At 57.0% G+C, this 18,266-nt stretch overlaps 2 protein-coding genes and 2 long non-coding RNA genes across 5 annotated transcripts; 2 read left to right on the forward strand and 2 right to left on the reverse strand.

The window, feature by feature from the left end:
• The first annotated feature begins 843 nt into the window (after positions 1-843).
• DCTN6 (dynactin subunit 6) lies at positions 844-2,832 on the forward strand. Its single transcript, XM_063156904.1, has 7 exons — positions 844-900; positions 1,035-1,099; positions 1,195-1,300; positions 1,858-1,946; positions 2,143-2,190; positions 2,279-2,421; positions 2,517-2,832. Exons 1-7 carry the CDS (start codon positions 878-880, stop codon positions 2,613-2,615), a joined length of 573 nt encoding a protein of 190 aa, XP_063012974.1. The 5' UTR covers positions 844-877; the 3' UTR covers positions 2,616-2,832.
• LOC134418507 (uncharacterized) lies at positions 1,296-7,891 on the reverse strand. Of its 2 annotated transcripts, none has more exons than XR_010027794.1 (4): positions 7,563-7,891; positions 3,477-3,587; positions 3,151-3,269; positions 1,296-2,090 (listed from the first exon to the last, which is right to left on the reverse strand). It is a non-coding gene; the product is annotated as an uncharacterized LOC134418507 (long non-coding RNA). The 2 variants fall into 2 exon arrangements; XR_010027793.1 differs by lacking the exon at positions 7,563-7,891 and adding an exon at positions 5,371-5,551.
• On the forward strand, positions 4,841-18,266 carry RBPMS (RNA binding protein, mRNA processing factor). Its single transcript, XM_063156902.1, has 9 exons — positions 4,841-4,928; positions 10,734-10,811; positions 11,011-11,049; positions 11,158-11,220; positions 11,942-12,092; positions 12,700-12,830; positions 14,536-14,605; positions 15,889-15,994; positions 16,593-18,266. Exons 1-7 carry the CDS (start codon positions 4,866-4,868, stop codon positions 14,596-14,598), a joined length of 588 nt encoding a protein of 195 aa, XP_063012972.1. The 5' UTR covers positions 4,841-4,865; the 3' UTR covers positions 14,599-14,605; positions 15,889-15,994; positions 16,593-18,266.
• On the reverse strand, positions 9,770-14,221 carry LOC134418508 (uncharacterized). Its single transcript, XR_010027795.1, has 4 exons — positions 13,985-14,221; positions 12,526-12,617; positions 11,413-11,519; positions 9,770-9,847 (listed from the first exon to the last, which is right to left on the reverse strand). It is a non-coding gene; the product is annotated as an uncharacterized LOC134418508 (long non-coding RNA).

Genomic DNA, 18,266 nt, shown 5'->3' on the forward strand with positions numbered 1-18,266 from the left:
CCTCACTAGGAGGGAATCCCCCTCCGGAGAAGGGGGTCTGGGGAGGGGGCGGGTGACAAAGCCAAGCCTTAAATTTCTTTCCTCGTGGTTGTAGAAGTGGCCATTGATAGAGAACCTGTGAGTTTCTACTTCTGTCCTGGTGATGGTGGGGAGCTTGGTCCTCCTGCGCACGGCCGCGGCATCGCTGCTGCTGCGGGGCAGGGTGGCACAGTCGAGCTCCTGCTCCCTCCTGGACCTGAGAGTGTGACTTTCATAGCATGGATAACCTGGACAGAAGAGAACCACGCGTCCTGTGCAGCTGCCAGCACCCCCAGAGGAGGGAGGCTCTCAGTGAAGGGCTTCATTTACTGTTTACTATTTGTTATTTTTGAGGGGCAGGAGCAGGAAAGGAACAAGGCAGAGGCATACGATGAAGAACAGGCTGCTTGCAGGGGTTGCAGTTTGCTGATTTGTTTGTTTCACTGCCCTGACACTGCCCGCGTGGGGCTGGCTCCACTTAAGTGCCAACATCGCGGGACTGGGAACTTCCCCGAAAAACATACAACTTTGTCTCCACTTCTGAGGGGCGAAAAAAAAAAAAAAAGCCTTATTTATTTATTTATTTATTTATTTCAGTACCCTAAAGCGGGCCAAAAGAGCCCGGTGCTCTCTTGGGGGACTCGGTGTCTGCTTCTCAAGCATGAACACGCAGGACGCTCTCTGAGCCCCTGAACACGGGACTCGCTCTCTCTGTCCCGGTGCCCGCCTCAGCCGAGCCCCTTTCCGAGCCGCTTTCCTCACCGGGGGCGGTCCCGGGGTTCCCGGGGGAGCGGCCTGGGCCGGGCCGGCCCGCGCAGCCCCGGGGCCCCGCCTCGCGCAGGCGCCGCTGGCCGCGGCCATGGCGGAGAAGGCGCAGAAGAGGTGAGTGAGTGCCGCTCCCGCCGCGATCCCTCCCGGTCCCTCCCCGATCCCCCTGCCACGGCCACCCCGGCACGCGGCGTCCCCTCCCGGTTCGTGGGCGGATCCCCCGGTGACCGCCCCATCGCTCCCCACAGCGTGAAGATCGCGCCGGGCGCCGTGGTGTGCGTGGAGAGCGAGATCCGCGGGGACGTGACCATCGGTAAGGGCCTGTCCCCCGGCCCGGCTCCGGCCCCGGCCCCGGCCCCGTCCGTTCCGCCGGGGCGGGCGCGGGGTGACGGCGGGCTGTTCCCGCAGGGCCCCGGACCGTGATCCACCCCAAGGCCCGCATCATCGCCGAGGCGGGGCCTATCGTCATCGGAGAGGGGAACCTGATCGAGGAGCAGGCGCTCATCATCAACGGGTCCGTGCGACGCCCTGGGGGGGCTTAAAAAACCTGGGGAGGTAGAGTTTGTTAAAAAAAAAAAATCACCAGACGTCGTGCTTTTGTGTACATGTGTGGCACTATGGCATGGGGGGAAGACACAGAGTCACAAGGCCTCTCCAGCCTGGCCTTGGACACTTCGAGGGTTGGGGCAGCCACTGTTGCCTTGGGGAACCTATTCCAGTGTGTTACTCCCATCACAGTAAAGGTTTTCTTTCCTTTATGTAGCCTGATTTATCTCCTCTTTAAGTCCGTGCCCATTACTCCTTGTTCTGTCGCTCCAGTTCCTGACAGAGTCCCTCTCCAGCTTCCTTGAAGGCCCCCTTCAGATACTGGATGGTTTCTACGTCCCTTTCTATATCCTTCTCAAGCTGACAGAGTAGAAGAATCCTAATCCAAAGCAGTCTCAAAATTCTGACAGTTCAGCTCAGTTGGGTGGGATATCTGTGGCTTCAATCTGTCACGAAGTTGAGCTGCCACACAGAGCACTGTCATTGTTTATCTCAGATGTGGAAATCTGTTCTTCCTTCCCGCAGGTACCCAGAAAATATAACCCCAGAGAGTGAAGATGTGGAGCCCAAGCCCATGGTCATTGGCACCAACAATGTTTTTGAGGTTGGGTGCTGTATCCTGGCTGTGCCGTGACAAACCATCTGGCACATTGTGCTTCTGGATCTCTCCACGGGGGGGAGACATCTCTGGGGCTCTGTCAGGGTTTAGATAGCCCATGGCTGGGTGGTGCTTTGAAAATGGCATCAGGGTTTTTCACCTGTTGAAAAAAAGCAAAACTTGTTACAATTTTACTTAACACAGACCTGTAGATTCCCAAGCGATGAAGGTGGGAGACAACAACGTCATAGAATCCAAAGGTAACTGTGGGCTCCGTGCCTTTGGCCCTGCTGTAAATGCTGTGGGGACAGCTCTCACAGAGACTCCTCCCTCTGCTCTCCCTGGCAGCGTTTGTAGGCAGGAACGTGATCCTGACGAGCGGCTGCATCATCGGGGCCTGCTGCAACGTGAACACCTACGAGGTGATCCCGGAGAACACCGTCATCTACGGCGCCGACTGCCTGCGCCGCGTGCAGACCGAGCGGCCTCAGGTGTGTGTGTGGGTGTGGGGGGCATGGGGACACGCTGGCTGCCACCTCCTGTCCCCCTCGGCTGTGCCCTCACCTCCCCTGCCCTCCCTTTCCAGCCCCAGACGCTGCAGCTGGATTTCCTCATGAAGATCCTGCCCAACTACCACCACCTGAAGAAGACCATGAAGACTGCGTCCACCCCTGTCAAGAGCTGAGCACCCGCCTTATGTTCCAGTGCCTGGGAATCACTACACACTCCGGGAAGTGTACAGTCTCTACATCCCTCATTCCATCAAAACATTTCTTCCTTCTTTGTGTCATTTATTTATCTTCCACCGGGAATCTCCGACCTGCATTGAGTCTTTTGTCTCTCATGCATTAACTCTACTGTTCGTGCTCTGTTTCGGGAATAAAATACCTCCTGTTCCTGTGTCCGAGGGAACCGCAGCCCTTGGACTGTGCGGGGTGCTGTCACACAGGCCTGGGTCACACAGGCGCTGGCGGGGCGGGGACAGCCCCGGTGCCACCTGTCCCGTCGCGCCGGCAGATGGCGGTGTGACCCCGCGCTCCACGGGGGTCCCGGCCCCGCATCCCGGATCCACGAGGGCCCTGGGGTGGGAAAGGCTCTACGCACTTGGTGCCACCCTCCACCCATTTCCCCAGAGGCTGCTCCTGCTCGGGTTCCCTCCCGGAGGACCCAGGGCAAAGCTGAACCTTCTCCATTCGTTCCACTGGAGTCTGGGGACTCACTGTGATTCCCAGCTGTCCCACCAGAGTGCCCAGTTGTTCACAACTTCCCCTTCTGTCCCTGTGTGACACAGTCCAGCGTTGTGTCCCAGCTCAGATGGACATCGATTCAGCAGAAATTCCTGCAGGAAAGAGAGAAAGAGGGTAGAGGATGAGCAACTACCACAGGGGAGCCCAAATTTTGGTGGATATGGGGTTTTGGGATCGGGGGTTTCAAGGCAAGGAAGCAGTGCAATATCTCCTGGAGCAAATTGGATTTTCTCCCCAAGTCTACTTTCATGGGTACAAAAAAATCCAAACCTCCCCTTTTTCTGGTTTGTGATTCTAACCTGGGTTCCAGCGCTGCTGGGGAGCTGCAGCTCTTCCCCAAAGCTGAGTCCAAATAAGGGTTGTGAGGATTGTCCCACCCACTGTCCAGCCAGAGCTTTTTGTGCAGATGCCTGTGGAGGGGGAAAACAAAGGGAGTTAAACACATCTCTAAATTCTTATTCTGTTTCTCCCCTCGCTGAAAACCTACTCCAAAAGCCAGAGGCTCTAGCAGATCTGGGTGACTACATCAATCCCTGTGCTCTAGATTCCCTCTGGGATCAGCTGCCCTTGTAGCCAGACACTTCCCACTCCCCCAAATCCATTTCCACCTCCCTCCCGGCTCGAGAGCTTCTGCCCTGTGAATCGCTGCTGCGGGCAGGCTGCAAACCTGTGGGTGGCCGGGCTGTGTCCCCTGGGCAGCCGGCAGGACAGGCGGGCAGGTGCCCCAGGGCTGTTTCGGCTGCTGAGGCGCAGAAAGGCACGTGGTGACCTTAAGCGCTCGTTGAGAAGGAGCCCTGTGTCCCGGGCAGGATGTCCTCGGTGTCACCTGCACCTGCGGCCCCGGGCACTGTGACCAGGCGGCGCCTGCCCTGGACACAGCTGCTGGTCCCCACCCCAGGGTCTCCGTCACGCTGCTGCTGCGGGGGGAGCACAGCCCTGCGGGAGCCCGGGGACTGAGCAGGGCTGGAACGACCCAAAACCGAGCTCCAGAACGAATGCCAGGCTCAGCAAAAGCCCAGCCTAGGCATGAAGCCTAAGTGCAGTCCCCGGGCTGGGCAGGGAGCGGTTGAGCCCCCTGATGGGGCTGGTTGGGGTGACGAGCCCTTGCTAGTCCTTCTACCGCCCCCAGCCCTACATTGGGTGTCCCCAGCACTGTCCCCTCCTCTGCCCCACAGCCGTGATGCATTCATGTGCCTGGGACTGTGCCCCATATCCCCAGCCTGGTGTTCCGTATCCTTAACCTTGTGCCAGTGTCCCCAGGACTGTGTCCCCTCTGCCCAGCCCTCTCCTATACCCCAGCCCGTTTCCCATGTCCCTGAGGCTGTGTCCCTCTCCCCATTCTTGCTCCCCGTGTCCCCATGTCCCAGACTGCCTTCCATCTCTCCAGCATTGTCCTGTATTCCCAACTCCGTGTCTTGTGGCCCCAGCTTTGTGTTCCCGGCACTGTGTCCCATGTCCTCGGCCCTGCGTCCCGCGTTCCCATGGCCCTCCTCCCGTATCCCTGTACTCCTCCATCCCCCCGCGGCCCGGCCCGGTCCGTCCCCGCCGCTCCGCCGCGCCCCCGCCCCGTCCCTCCCCGGCCGCCCCGCCCCGCCCCGGCCCCCCCGCCGCCGCCGGGACCAGCCCCCAGCGCCGCCCGCCCGGACGCGGCTGCCGCCGGCGGGACGAGGAGCCTGGCCGGTCGCACCATGAGCAGCGTCCCCGCCGACAGGGAGGGCGGCCCCGCCGACACCAGCCTGCCCGAGGAGGAGGTACCGGGGGGACACACGTACGGGGATTTGGGGCGGAGGGGTTCCGGCTTCCCCTTCCCCACCCGCGGTTCCCGGGAGCTGCCGTCCTCGGGTGCCCACGCACCCCCGCGGGATGGGGGGGGTCCGCGCCGTGGGGCTGCCGCCGGCTCCCCGTACCTGGGGCTGCCGCAGGGGGTCATGGACGAGTGGCGGGACCGCATCCCCTCTCCCCGGGACGCTTCTATTCTCCGCCCGCATCCCCCTGAGGCTCGCCGCAAGCGCCCCTCCGCCTCGCCGGAGGGAACCTGCGGGCGCGGGGAGCCCCACGCGAGACACGGATCGCCCCGCTGGGCGTGGGGGATAAACCAGGCTCCCCCCGGTCTCGCTGCCGGTGCCTGGTGCTGCCGGTGCCCGTGGGTACCGTGCATCCAGCGGCCGCGCATCTCTTTCCCACGGGTCCCACCCCAAAAATGTCCGAAACGCTCCAATCCCCACGGGAGACCAACCCCACACCCCACCACGGTGAGAGCTGGTTTTCTTCATTCCAGCCGCAAAGTTCCTGGTTTTGCCCGTGACCTTGAGATGGGAATTTGGACTTTGTGAGGGTGAGAGCGGGAAGATTCCGATCTGAGATCGCCTCCTCCTCTTCCTTAGCCTCCACCCGGCTGGGCTGCTCCAGCAGCTCCCTGCTGAGCTCCCTGCTTGGTGGCCAACGCTGGGATCGATCACCTCAGCTCCACCGCCCGCTGCCGCCTGCCTTCATTTGCTTAATTCCAGAGGTGGCTCTGGCTTCAAACTTCCCAAAGATTCCTCAAAAACGGGGAGTTCTTTCCCCTGGAGGCCTTGCGGGGTGTGTGGGAGATGATGCTGCGGCTCTGTTGGGCATGGCAGAGGGTGACACCCATGGAGGCCTGTTGCCTTTTCAAAAGCATGGAACCGTGCACCGGGCAAAACCAGGGCAGCCCTCGCTCCGCTCCCGCCGGATTCAGAGGGCCCGGGGCTGGCTGGTGCACTTCTGATCCTTAGGGACCCCCTGACCCGGTGATGCCGGACATGGGGAGCACCCGGAGGGGACGGCTGGGAGGTGCCGGGGACACACGAGGTGGGCGATGCCCGCTCCTCCCTGCCAGCCGCGCTGCTCCGGTGCCAAGCAGGTATTTTCCCTGCAGGACTTGTTCCAGCCCAGGCTGGAGGAGCCGGTGCTGTCCTATTTGCTCAAGTGCAGGGAAAGGGTTGTCCAGCTACTGTGCCTCACCTCCCCCCTTCCAGTGCTTGCCTTCCAGCCTCCTGTTCCCTCAGAAGAGGAGAGGGAGAGGTCACTCAGGGTGCTGCCAGGTGGGAGAAGCCCCCACTTCATGCCCGCTCCCCCTGGCACGCCGGGTGGCTTCCCCGTCACTCTCGTGCCCCCCCCTCCCCCCGGTGCAGGGGAGCTGTGGGCCAGGGGCTTCCCCACGGAGGAGCCAGAACAATTTGGGAAGGCGGTCACGTCACTCTGGCCGGGCGAGAACGGCATGTGAAAGGCTCGGCGGAGGCCTTATTTGGTAGCGGAGTGGCTGCGGAGAGCCCGGCTCGAGGCCCTCGTCCCCATCCCATGCCAGATCCCTCATCCCGGGGGAGCCGTGCCACGGGGAGGGGACCCCAGGGATGCTTCCCAGCGGGAATGTGCCCAGCGAGTGGATAAAACCTGCCCCCGTGGCCCCTGTGTTGCATCCCCCCGTGCTCCTGCTTCCTTTCCTCCTTAAAGCGCGGGGTCCGGAGGGTTTGGAAACCAGCTCCAGGCGGGACAGGGACGAGTGTGACCCGCGCCTGATCCCGCCGCTCCTCCGCTCTGTTGCAATCCCCCATCTGCTCCCTTGGCTGCTCACTGCCTTTTCCTCTGCCGCTTCCTCGTTCCAGCCCCGGCAGCTCTGGACTCGCTTTTCCCCAAGGGCTGTTTCTCTGCTCCCGTCCTTCACCGGACGTGAGAGAACCACGATTTTCCAGCAAAGCGGCTGCGGGTGGAGAGGCAGGAGACGTGTGCCGCTCCTCCCGCATCCCCCGGGCGGAGGAACCGGCATCCCTCGGCCTCAGCCTTGTTTATGTCGGGGAATTTTGCGGGCTCAAGGCATGCGTACACACAGCCCGGCAATCTAAACCCAGCCGAGGAAGACGCTCCATTAGCCAAGAGACTATTTATGCCAGGACTAATCCCGGCGGGGCGGGAGGGCACCCCGCAGCCGCAGGGGAGGCGGCACCCCGCTTTGCCGGGAATGGGAGGGAAGCCCTGCCGGCCCGGCTGCACGGCTCGATGGCAGCCCCGTGGCATCGCCCTCCCGCTGCCGCCGGATCCGGTGCCTCCCCGGCGGGGCGGCGGGCAGTCAGGCGGATCATCGGCTGGTGGAGCATTAAAGCGAGCCCCGCTGGAAGGGGCGCACGCACGGACGGAAGGACGAGGGATGGGAGCTGGGCTGAAGGAGGCGATTAAATGCCTCGTGGATGAATCACCCTGACGCCTCCCGCCTCCCCACGGCCTGTTAACGTTTACCGGGGCTGGTCTGGGCAGGGCAGGGCAGGACAGGGGACCAGGATGGTGCTGGGATTCCTCTGGGATCCCTCTGGGCACTGCTGTGTGATGGGTGTCCAAGCCAAGCAAATTCCCCCCTAGTGCCTCCTTACCTGCAGGAGACAAACCTAGCTTCATGTGATGAAGAGGGGGAGGAGGGCTGCTGGTGCTCCATCATGGACCTCTCCATGCTGGGGTCATCCTTGATCCATGCTCTTGAGACCCCAGTCACCTCCTGGCCCAGATCTTTGTCTCTCCTTGCATGTCCTCGGCCCTAACCTCCACAGATCCTTTCCAGCATCCCTTAAACTGACCCAAGATGAGATGCAGGATTTCAGGGACAACAGACTGGGATGTGGGATGCAAAGGTGAGAGGGGACAGGCCAGGCATGGGATGGGGGTGATTTCCAAGGAAGAGGAGAGTAGCACAGACGAAGGGCAGACTTCCTGCAGGAAAAACAAAAAGCCAGGAGGGGACATATCAGGAGTGAGGCAACACAGGTAGGATCCAGCAGCCCTGAGAAATTTGGGAGCTGTGGGGTGCAGCAGCAGGAGAAGAGGAGTAGTGTGGAAAGGGACTTGGAGCAGTCCCATAGCTGCCATCCCCATGGAAGGAAGTCAAGGTGGTCACCTTTGAGCTCCTCCTGGAGCAAACATTGGCATGCTGACTTTTAAAAAATCTTTGGTTTCACCCCAGGAAGAAGGAGAGATGGAGAAATGCTCCACCAAACAGAAACTGAAAGATGTTCATACAGCAGAACTGAAACAGCTCAGGCTGTCCAAAAATACGGTGGGGTTTAGGCTGGGGGAATCCCATGCTCCAGCGCCCTTTAATCCTTGCTGGAGAGCTGTCAGTCTGGCCCTGTCCCATGACATCCCTGGGAGCAGATGCCGTGCCTGATCCACCTCTCTGAAGGAGTAATTCTTCCCTGTGGAAGAACAGATATGTGCCTGCTGCCTGGCCATTTCTCTGATAAGTTGTTTTTTTTTTTTTCCTCAGGGAAGGATTTTGCCCTAGGAGTGTTTCTGTTAGAGGATGGGGACTGAATCCCTGGGATTTCAGCACAAAAAAACCTGGACTACCTCCCTGTGGGCCAAAGCTCCCCTTCCATTTAAGGGCAGGAGTAATATTTCTGTCTAGAATCTTTCCCTTGGCAAAAGGGCATCTGTGCAGCCTGCTGGGATTATCCCCAAGGATGCTCCCTTGCTCTGCCATCCCACCTGCTCGTTACCCAGCAAAAGGATGCTGTTCATGTAGGACCTACTCCAACATCCCTGGGGCTTGGTGCATTTGTGGGGCGCAGATGGGGAGCACCCAGGAGCTTGTACCCATCCCCTACCCTGGGCCCCAAAAACCCTTTTGGGGCTGGAATCCAGCTGGGGGATCCTTTAGAGCCCTTCTCCCTCTTGCCACTGTATAATTTTGCAGATTCAAACTTGGCCGACCCGCATTTGAACTTGCAAAGAAAACAAAGTCATTACAGAGGAGAAGCCCTTCCTCTGTGGGGCTGAATTTCGGAGGGCTCCTTGGGATCTTTCATCTCTGTCTCTCTCCCACGTGGCTTTGGGGACAAATGGTCTGGCAGGCTTGGGCATGCACGGTTTGGATTTCAGGGATGCAAACTGGCAGCGGGTTCCCCACTCCCTCCCACTGGGTCCCTGATGTTTCCTGAAGCTCCCCAGGGAGAGGAGAGGCAGGAAGCCAGGGATGGCTCCAGGGATGGCTCCAGCAATGAGGGAGACAGAGGACACCCTGCAGGGATGCTCAGGATGTAAACCCACCTGGGAGGGTGCATGTGTCTGGAGAGCCGATTCCCTGGGATTCCCTGAATAGCAGCCGTGCTCAGGAGGACCTGTGTGAAAGCCAGTATTTTTCACCCTAGGAAAGGAAAAGGTTGTTTTCTTTAGGTTGAATTTCATGGACACAAGGGGAGATCCTCCAGGTGAATCCCTCCCTAGCCCCTGCCAGGAGAAACTGGGGCAATGTCTCCACTGGGGGACGGGGCAGCACTGAACACTTTGGGATGCTCCATCGCTCCCTGGTCCCAGCAGACAAGCAGAAAGCTGGCAGGGGTCCCCTGAGGAGCTCTGGGGGATGGTCCCAATAGAGGGGACAGGCTAGTAGCCCTGGCTCAGGAAGGGGTGAGGACACCCCTTCTCTGCTGATCTCATCCAGCCTGGATGCTGGTACCCGCAGGGATGATGATGATGATGGTGATGATGGTGATGATAATGCTGGCACCCAGGATGGGTATCACCGGGGCTGTTGACACAAGGGCTGTGTGCAAACAGCTGAGTACCTTTTGTTATTTAATAGATATAGGTCAGCCAGAGGTTTTGTTCCACAAAGCAGGAATGTTTGCTGCTCCCAGGCTGGGAGATGGGGGAGATAGCTTATCTGCAGGAGAAAGAAGAAATGTCAGCAAAGAATAGGCCTGGGGTGGCTGTTTCTGGCTGTTTCCCATGTCTCTTTCCCAGGGAATGGGGCAGGCAGGGTGCCTGGACAAAAAAATGAAATAAAATACATGGAGGTTTTCCCCTTCAACAGCCCAAAGTGTTAGGATGAGATTTTGGGGATGAGGAGAGGAACAACAGATTCAGTTCCCCACACTGCTCTCCCGGTTACAAGCTGGTTGTAAAGCAAAACCATCCCAGCACAGGGTTTGCCCATCCTGGAGGAGCCCCACATCCCCCCTCAGGGTGGTGGGAGCAGAATTTCTGCCAAACATCCCAGCTTTGAGGACGCTGCACCACGATAAACATTAGATCCACCTAAAAAGGGTTAAAACCCCTAAAAAGGTGACTTTTACAAACCAGGCACAAGTTGTTTAAATCCAGCCCCCTCTAAACCAGGGCTTTTCCTCCAGGAGGAAGAGCTCGTGTTTGCTTCTCCCAGTCCTTAATGAGCTGCTGCAATTAAACTGAGACAACAGGCATTGTCCAGGATCTGCTTGGGATGATGGGAGAAATCCTGTTGGCCAGACAGGGTAGGAAGGTGCTGGGATTCTGTGAGCTTTTTAACCTGGAGAGAACTGTTGGGGTGAGGACAGGTCCCTGCTACCTTTCCATGGTGCCTTAGCAGCTTCCTCCATCACCACATGAAGGATAGGGCCACCCCTCCCAAAACCTCAGCATCACTCAAGTGTGATGCAACACCAGCACATTGGCTTAAGGCTTTTGTCTGCTCCCCTTGGGCTGGCATTGTCCCTCCGGCTAGAGGGAGCGTGGTGTATCCCCAAGTCAGGGACAAGAGAGGGTCCCCAGGAACCTTTCTTCTTTTCCAGGTGAGGACACTCTTTGTCAGCGGGTTGCCTCTGGATATCAAGCCCCGGGAACTTTACCTGCTCTTCAGACCCTTTAAGGTATCACTCTGGGGAGGGAAAGGGGGGCTGAAAGCATGGGTTTGGCCTCTGCCCCAGCCCCATGGCCCCAGACCACTTGGGAACCCATCATCCCACCATCTGGGAACCCACTGAAGTCTAATTCAGTCAGTTTATTCAGTTACTAGTATTTAATTGTGGGGATCTCCACCAAAAACCTTTTTTAATCCTTTCCTTGCAGGGGTACGAAGGGTCGCTCATCAAACTCACCTCCAAGCAGGTAGGAGCTGCCCCACATGGTGTAACCATCCCACCATTCCCTGGGGTGAGGGGCTCTCCTCTGGGCTACCCAGGAACCTGACTGATGGCTCCTGTCCTTCCTCCACAGCCCGTGGGCTTCGTCAGCTTCGACAGCCGCTCCGAGGCGGAGGCAGCCAAGAACGCGCTGAACGTGAGTGTGCCTGGCTCAGCCATTCCATTGCTCCATTTTCCCCTTGCTTCCCTGTCCCCAGAGACTCTCTGAATTCCTCCATCGCTAGGATGTGCACCTCCCATGCCAGCCAGCCCCATGGCATCCCAATCTCTCCAGACAATCTTGTTTCTCAGCTGCATCCTCCCTCCTGGGGGGCTGTGTCACTCTCACCTTTCTCAGGGCCATCCAGGAGGGCTTGAACATTCAGGACTTGAGCCTTAGATGCAAATGAGAAAGAGTATTCCCTGTTTATTCAGCAGGAAAAATCCCAGCTAAGTCTGCAAAAGAAAAAAACAAATTTCACTTTCTTTTAGCAACTTGTGAAGTTACCTGAAAATAATCACAGGCAGAACTGTGTGGAGCTGGTTCTCCAATTCCTTCCCAGCTCTCCCTGCATTTTGGTTCGGGGTTGTTTTTTTCCTTCTCTTCATTTTCAACGTAAAACTTTTTTTTTTTGGCTCCACTAATCCCTCTGGATAAGAGCTCGGCCTTGCGGGATGCCGACTGCCAAATATGGTGCCGATGCTAAAGATGCCGGAGGAATGTGAGCCGCCTCGGGGCCCGGCAAATTAGCTCATTTCAGGGCTGCAAGTTGAAAAAAACCCATAAATAACGGGGAGTTATTTTTGCTGCGGGGCCGGCACGCGGCGGTGCTCGCCCACCCGCTGCGCCTCCTTCCCTCCTTCCCTCCCTTCCGCAGGGCATCCGCTTCGACCCTGAGATCCCCCAGACGCTGCGGCTGGAATTTGCCAAGGCCAACACCAAGATGGCCAAGAACAAGCTGGTGGGCACCCCAAATCCCAGCACCCCTCTCCCCACTGCTGTACCTCAGTTCATCGCCCGGGAGCCCTGTGAGTACCCCCTGCACTGCCAGCAGGACTCGGGCTGGCAGGCACCAGGGATATTGGAACTGGAAGGAGGGAGGACATCGTGAGGGGGTGGCCAAGGGGAATACCAGGTGCCATTGGAAGCATTGGTACCTGCTTGCTGTGCGGTGGCATGTGCTGGGGGCTCCCAAAGGAGAGGACCTGGCACAGGTGACAGCCAGCAGGGTGAGGTCTCAGGAGAGACCTTGGCAATGCCCTGCTGTGAGTGCTCCATGCCTGTTGTCGCTTCTGGAAGAGCTTCTCTCGGGCAGACTCTGGCTCCTCACCCTGCTGTTGCACACAGGCATGAGCTACACACTCTCCTCTGCTGAATCCCTGGTTTTACTAAATCTCGTGGAGACAAGGAGCCCAGCCCCAGCTCTCTGAGTGACATCCCCAGCCCCATAACATTGCTCACCTCATGTTATCCCAGCGGGAGAATGCTGTTTTAGTTTTGTGAGCCAGCTCTCAGTGGTGGCATCTCACAGTTTTCCAGGGGCAGCTCTGCTCCTGCATCAAGGGGAGAAGGAAGGATGCAGTGAGGGTCACAGCTCTCTGGTCACCATTAACTCTCCCTCTTCTTCTCTTGCAGATGAGCTCACAGTGCCTGCACTTTACCCCAGTAGCCCTGAAGTGTGGGGGCCGTACCCTCTGTACCCAGCGGAATTAGCACCTGCTCTACCTCCTCCTGCTTTCACCTACCCCGCTTCGCTGCACGCCCAGGTAATTCCAACCATCCACCTCCACTGCTCACCCTCCCTCCTGCCCTGGCCCCCTCCTTCCCCTCGGTGCTCACTGCACCACTAACTCTGCCCGGCTCACAGGCACTCACTCCCCGCTCCCCGAGAGTTAGGGACAGCTCCCAAATGGAGCAGAACGCTGGCAGGGGTTCCTGTCTTTCCCCAGACTCCTCTCTCTGCCTTCCTACTTTTGCTGGTACCTGTGGTGGGGCAGGTGGTGAGGGAGGAGGGAGAGCTGGGGATGCTCCCAGGGTCTGGACCATGCCCATGGCACTGAACCATCTGGCTGCCAGTGTGAGAGGGCGCCTCCAGAACCCCTGGCTGCCCCTGCAGCACGGCTGGGATGCTGCTCATGGATGTGCTGCTCATGGGGTGTGAAGGCAAGCAGCTCTCACGGGGAGGAGAGGGAAGTGAAGCACAAATGGAGGGTCCATCTTTTATTGACGAGGAGCTGCCTCGTCACAAGCGCTTTCTGCCGGCTGCTGCTGGCCCCCGATGGCAGCATGGGCTGTTAAAAATTAACCATCCGCCTGGGAGAGGAGCGGAGGAAAGAGGAGGAGAGGTGGAAATGGCGGAGGAAGAGGATTTCTTTGCAGTGCCAGCCTTGCAGCATCATGGGGATGCTGGCAAAGGACCCCTGCCACAAGGGGGAAAGGGCAGCTACCTCCTCAGCATCCATGCTGGGCAGCACCCTGGCTTTTGCTCCTTGCTGTGAGCTCCAGCTCAGCGATGAACAGGAGGCAACAAGCACATGGAAACAGATTTGCCAGATAAACTGCATCCAAAAGGCTTTTGGCCTTGGCCCACCAGGATTGAGCCAGGTTATCCAGAGCCACCATCACTGAGAGCTGGAGCAGCCAGAGGCTGGTTTGAGCAGAAGGGTGATGAAAAGTGCTCAGTGTGCAAACCATGTGCAGCCTTTGGATGAAACTCCAGCTTTCTGGGCCCTGCTGTTCATAGGAAGAGTGTTAGTAAATATTATTGCAGCTACGTACTTGCCTTGTCAAATAACTGCTAACAGGCAGCACCTGCCCTGTTTAGGGAAGCGCACAGCCAAGGAAACAGGCATACAGAAGCTCTGAGGGTCCCTTGGGAAAACCCAGGCTGAGACCTGATGTTAGACAGAAGCAATATTACCTGATGTGAAATATCAGCCTGCTGGGGAGGGTGCTGGTGGCACCTTCCCATCCTCCTGTGCAGCTGCTGGGGTTGTGGCTTTGCTGGGTGGGGGCTGGAGACTGGTGCCACCATCCAAACTGGAGCTGCTTTGCTGGATCCTGCAGACAGCAGCGGGACCAGGAACTGCAGGATGGACAGTGGGGCTGGCTTGGAGTGATCTGGCAGAGCACTGAGCGCCTGCATGCCAAATTTTGGCATCTGATATTTTCCACCCTGTTTCAAGCGGGCTTTGCAGGAGCTGAGAAGGATGAGCTCACTCCTGCTCAGTGGGACCATGGTGCTGCTGTCCCAGCTCCATCCTGCTGGAAGCAGCCATGCCAGGGGCTGTGCCTCAGTGTTACTGTTGGAATTGGAGCTGGGATGGCTGTACTGCTGTTCCAACCTCCCTCCACCCTGTTCCTGGGAAAAGCTGGGAAAAGCCAGCAAAAGGGAGCCCAGCCACAGCCTGATGTTGCCAGGGTGGGCAGCCAGCCCTCCTCTCTCACCTTGTGTCCCCCTTGCCTTGGCAGATGCGCTGGCTCCCTCCCTCCGAGGCTGGTTCTCAGGGCTGGAAGTCCCGTCAGTTCTGCTGAATGCCGGGTGAGTGCCGCTGTCCCATCCTCCTGGGCCACCTGGGGACCACCTCCACCTCTGCCCTGAGTTTCCCCACTGGGACTCCCAGGCTCTCCAGCAGCTCAGGGTGGGCGGCCACTTTCCAGCAGACACCCCAAGTCCAGTTGCCCTCCTTGTCCCCAGAAAGGGATGTCTGTGCCACCATTCACTTTCCCACATGTCCTGGGGCAGGAGGGAATAGCACCATGCCAGAGGGGGGTGTTGTGATGGAAAAGGCAGCCCTGACACCATCACCTCATTAAACCTTAAGGAAAGCTATCCAGGCAGCCCGGGGTGGTGAGGGTGCCAAAACAAGAAGCACAGCCTTACCAAGCACCCAGCTGCCCGGCAGGAGGGAGGGATGATCCCATTCCATCTGGGACCCCTTCGGATGGAAAAAGCCTTGCAAGATACGCTCTCTGCAAATAACTTCGGCCTTTGTGGATAAATAAACAAAGGGGACTCACACAGAAGAGGGAAAAGAGCCTTGGTGGACACTGAGCACTGCTTGCCCTGCAATCCCAGCCTGCCTGGACCACCCTAGCCAGAAACAATCCCTGCTGGGAAGCCTCCTGCTTCCACATCCGGTTGTAGAGAAATGCCAATGGATCCAAAGCTCTGGCATCAGCTGCCCATGCTCACATGTGACTGCTCTGCCCATCTGCCTGGCATCTGCAGCCCTGGAGGTCACTCAGCTGGGAGGGCATGAGGCCCAGCCCCAGCTGCAGCTGGCCCCAGACTTGGATTCATAAAGAATTCACCGGCTATTTTAGGCCCAGCAGATAAAAATAGGGAGTAGCGAGGCTTTGGGAACCAATGGTTCTTCCAAAATATGCAATGTGCCAATGTTTCCAGATAAAATGTGAGCAGAGATGCTTTTGGGAAGGGGAGATGAGCAAACCCCTTGAAACAGGTCCACCAGCCCAAGAGCCACAGTGGGTGGTGAGGATGGAGGGTCAAGGACCTCCTGTTTCCCTTCCAGGCTCCTCCAGCTGGGAAGGGCACAGAGGGCTTGGCTGAGGGCCTGGCTCTCCTGCCTGCATCTGTCTGGATTTGCTGCCTGGAGCCCATCATGGCAGGGCTAATCCCACAATCAGTTAGGTTGGAAAAGACATCTGAGACCACCAAGTGCTATCTTTGGCCCAATAAGCTGCAAGCTGTCCCCTTGGGAAGTGCCAGCTGTGGTCCCTGTGAAATCAACCCTGCCCTCAGCAAACTGACCTCAGTCCCCAGTGCCAGCGTCCCTCACTCTCTGCCGTGTCCTCCCACAGGTCTCAGGTGTGTGATGGTGGCCTACAGTCAGTCTTGTGGGTATTAATGGAGTCTTCCAAGGTGGCTACTGGGTTGGTGTGCTCTCCACAGGACCTCAGTGTGCTGGTAAGGATGCCACCCTGCGGGCTCAGCTGCTTTGGGAAGGGGGCAGAGGAGTGAGGAAGTCAACACAATGATGTCCCTGAGGAACAGGCCCTGAGGTTGGCAGGGCCCTGGGGTTGCTCCAGCTACTGCCCTGCAGAGCCATGGCCCTGTCATTCCCCTGGATGGCTGTTATCTAGGGTGAGAGTTTCCACAGCCAAGGAATGCCTCTCATTACCCTGCTAATCTCATCTCCCTCCTTGCTTCCTGCCTTGGATCAACAGAGACTGAATTCCTCTTAACTGCAAAACTCACACTTAACTCCCGGCTTCCCACTTCCAGCCCCAGGGACTGCAGCCAGCAGGAGGAACAAAGTGGGATCAGTGGGGTTCTTTGTGCCAGGGATGCTACGGTCTCTCCCTGCAGGCAGGTCCCACCTTGCCCTTTCCCTGCTAAACAACTGTCCTTAGACAGGGTCCTGACACAAAATTTCCAAAACAAGCCTCCCTCTCCCCCCTACCTTGCTTCCTTCCTTCCTCGAAGGAAGAGAGATTAACCACAGCCCTTTTTCCTCCATCACAGCTGCTCTTTTTTTTTTTAACACCTCTCTTTGTTGTTTCAGGCTTGAAAAAAAACCTCACACAAGTTTGGATTCCTCCAAGACTTTCCCACAGCCTCTATCACACATCTGCTCTCCTAGAAGTAAAAAGAAAAACATACCTAGTAATAATATTTTCCTCTTTTACACTGTATATTTGTAAGGAAGAGTGTGTTACTCCTGAAAGCATGGTTTGACAGGCATTGTTGTAGTGTTTGAAAAGCCTTTTCAAATGGAACCATAGGAAAGCAGACTACGAAAAAAGAAAAAAAAAAGAAAAAAGAAAGAAAAAATAAAAAAAAGAAAGTAAAAGGAAAAAAACCAAAACAAGAACAAGTATTTTTGTACCAAAGTTCCTCAAGAGGACAATCTTCCACCGGGTCGGACCACAGGCTTTGTGCTTGACTTTCGACGTGTGTAAAGAAGAGTCCCATTATCCCCTGGCCCTGGCAGCTGCATGTGGAAGGCACGATGTTCACAAGCGTGAGGATGTCGACACACATGATGCAGGTTTGCAGGAAGTGTGTTCGCCTGGCACAGGAACTGTGCCAACACTCTGGCTGTGTTGGCAAGGTGTCTGCAGACACTACAGTATTACTGTTCTCTTCCCAGTTGCACCAAATGACCAGCAGGCAGGACGACCAGGAACTTCCTTCCCATGGTTTTTTTACCTTGGGGTTGTGTTCATAGCTGCTGTGCAAAGCTTCCGTGGGGTACAACAGCTCGGATCAGGGATGGGCAGGCAGCCCACACACGTGGCAAGGTGACAATTTGCCTCCTCCTCCTCCTCCTGCTGCTGCCATGACTGCTCCAAGCTGTTACAGGCAACATAAACTGCTGTATAAAAAAACATACCAACAAATCCTTGGTTTGTCAGCTCCCTCCAGGTTGGACATGAGTCCTGAGGGGCTCCCCATTATCCTGAAGCACTGGCCTGGCCTGGCCAGTGTTTGAGTGCCGATGTTATGCTGGCCCAGCTGCTCCCTGTGTGGCATTCCCATGTTTCCATGTGCAAAGATGAGAAGGGAGGCTGCCAACATCCTTTACAGAGATAGAGTACCAGCAGAGAGACTGCTTGATATACTAGTTCTCCTTCTCCTTGCTCCAGGAGGAATTTGGAAAAAGAAGAGAGCAAACTGACTCAAAAGCTCTATCAGTTTCCGTTTCTTGCAAAGGGAGGTGCAGAACTTCTCCTTCCATTGCATTTCCCCCATCTCCATTCCAGCTGCTGGGAACACTGAGCTCAGCTGCTACCCAGGCCTCACTGTAGCTGGTTTTTCCCAGCTGTTCGTGGCCTCGTTAAACATCATCACCTTTTCCTTTCTCCTTCCTCTTGTCCTGTGGGTGGGCCACAATAAGATGGCTGAGATTCTGGCCATCGGGGTGGGACAGGGGGAGGAAAAAATGGGGTTTTTCACCATCAGAAACTGTCCCGTTGGGGTCTTCTGTAAAAAATGGGCCTGATAAAAGTGATATGAGAAGAAATCAAATCCAAGACAAACCTCAGAGCAGCTCCAAAAGGAACGATACCAGTGTTCCCAAGCGACGGACTAACTCTTTTAGCAAACTATTTCCTGTACTTTGTCTCGTGGAGAGGAGAGAAGCTTCCACATTGTCTACTCTGCTTTTGGAAATATGTTTAAAGGTACTTTTCTATTGTAATTTTTTAAAAATAAAACCGGTGATTATTATAAGTTA

This window comes from Melospiza melodia, chromosome 5 (genome assembly GCF_035770615.1).
Source record: "Melospiza melodia melodia isolate bMelMel2 chromosome 5, bMelMel2.pri, whole genome shotgun sequence".
NCBI classification, from domain to species: domain Eukaryota; kingdom Metazoa; phylum Chordata; class Aves; order Passeriformes; family Passerellidae; genus Melospiza; species Melospiza melodia.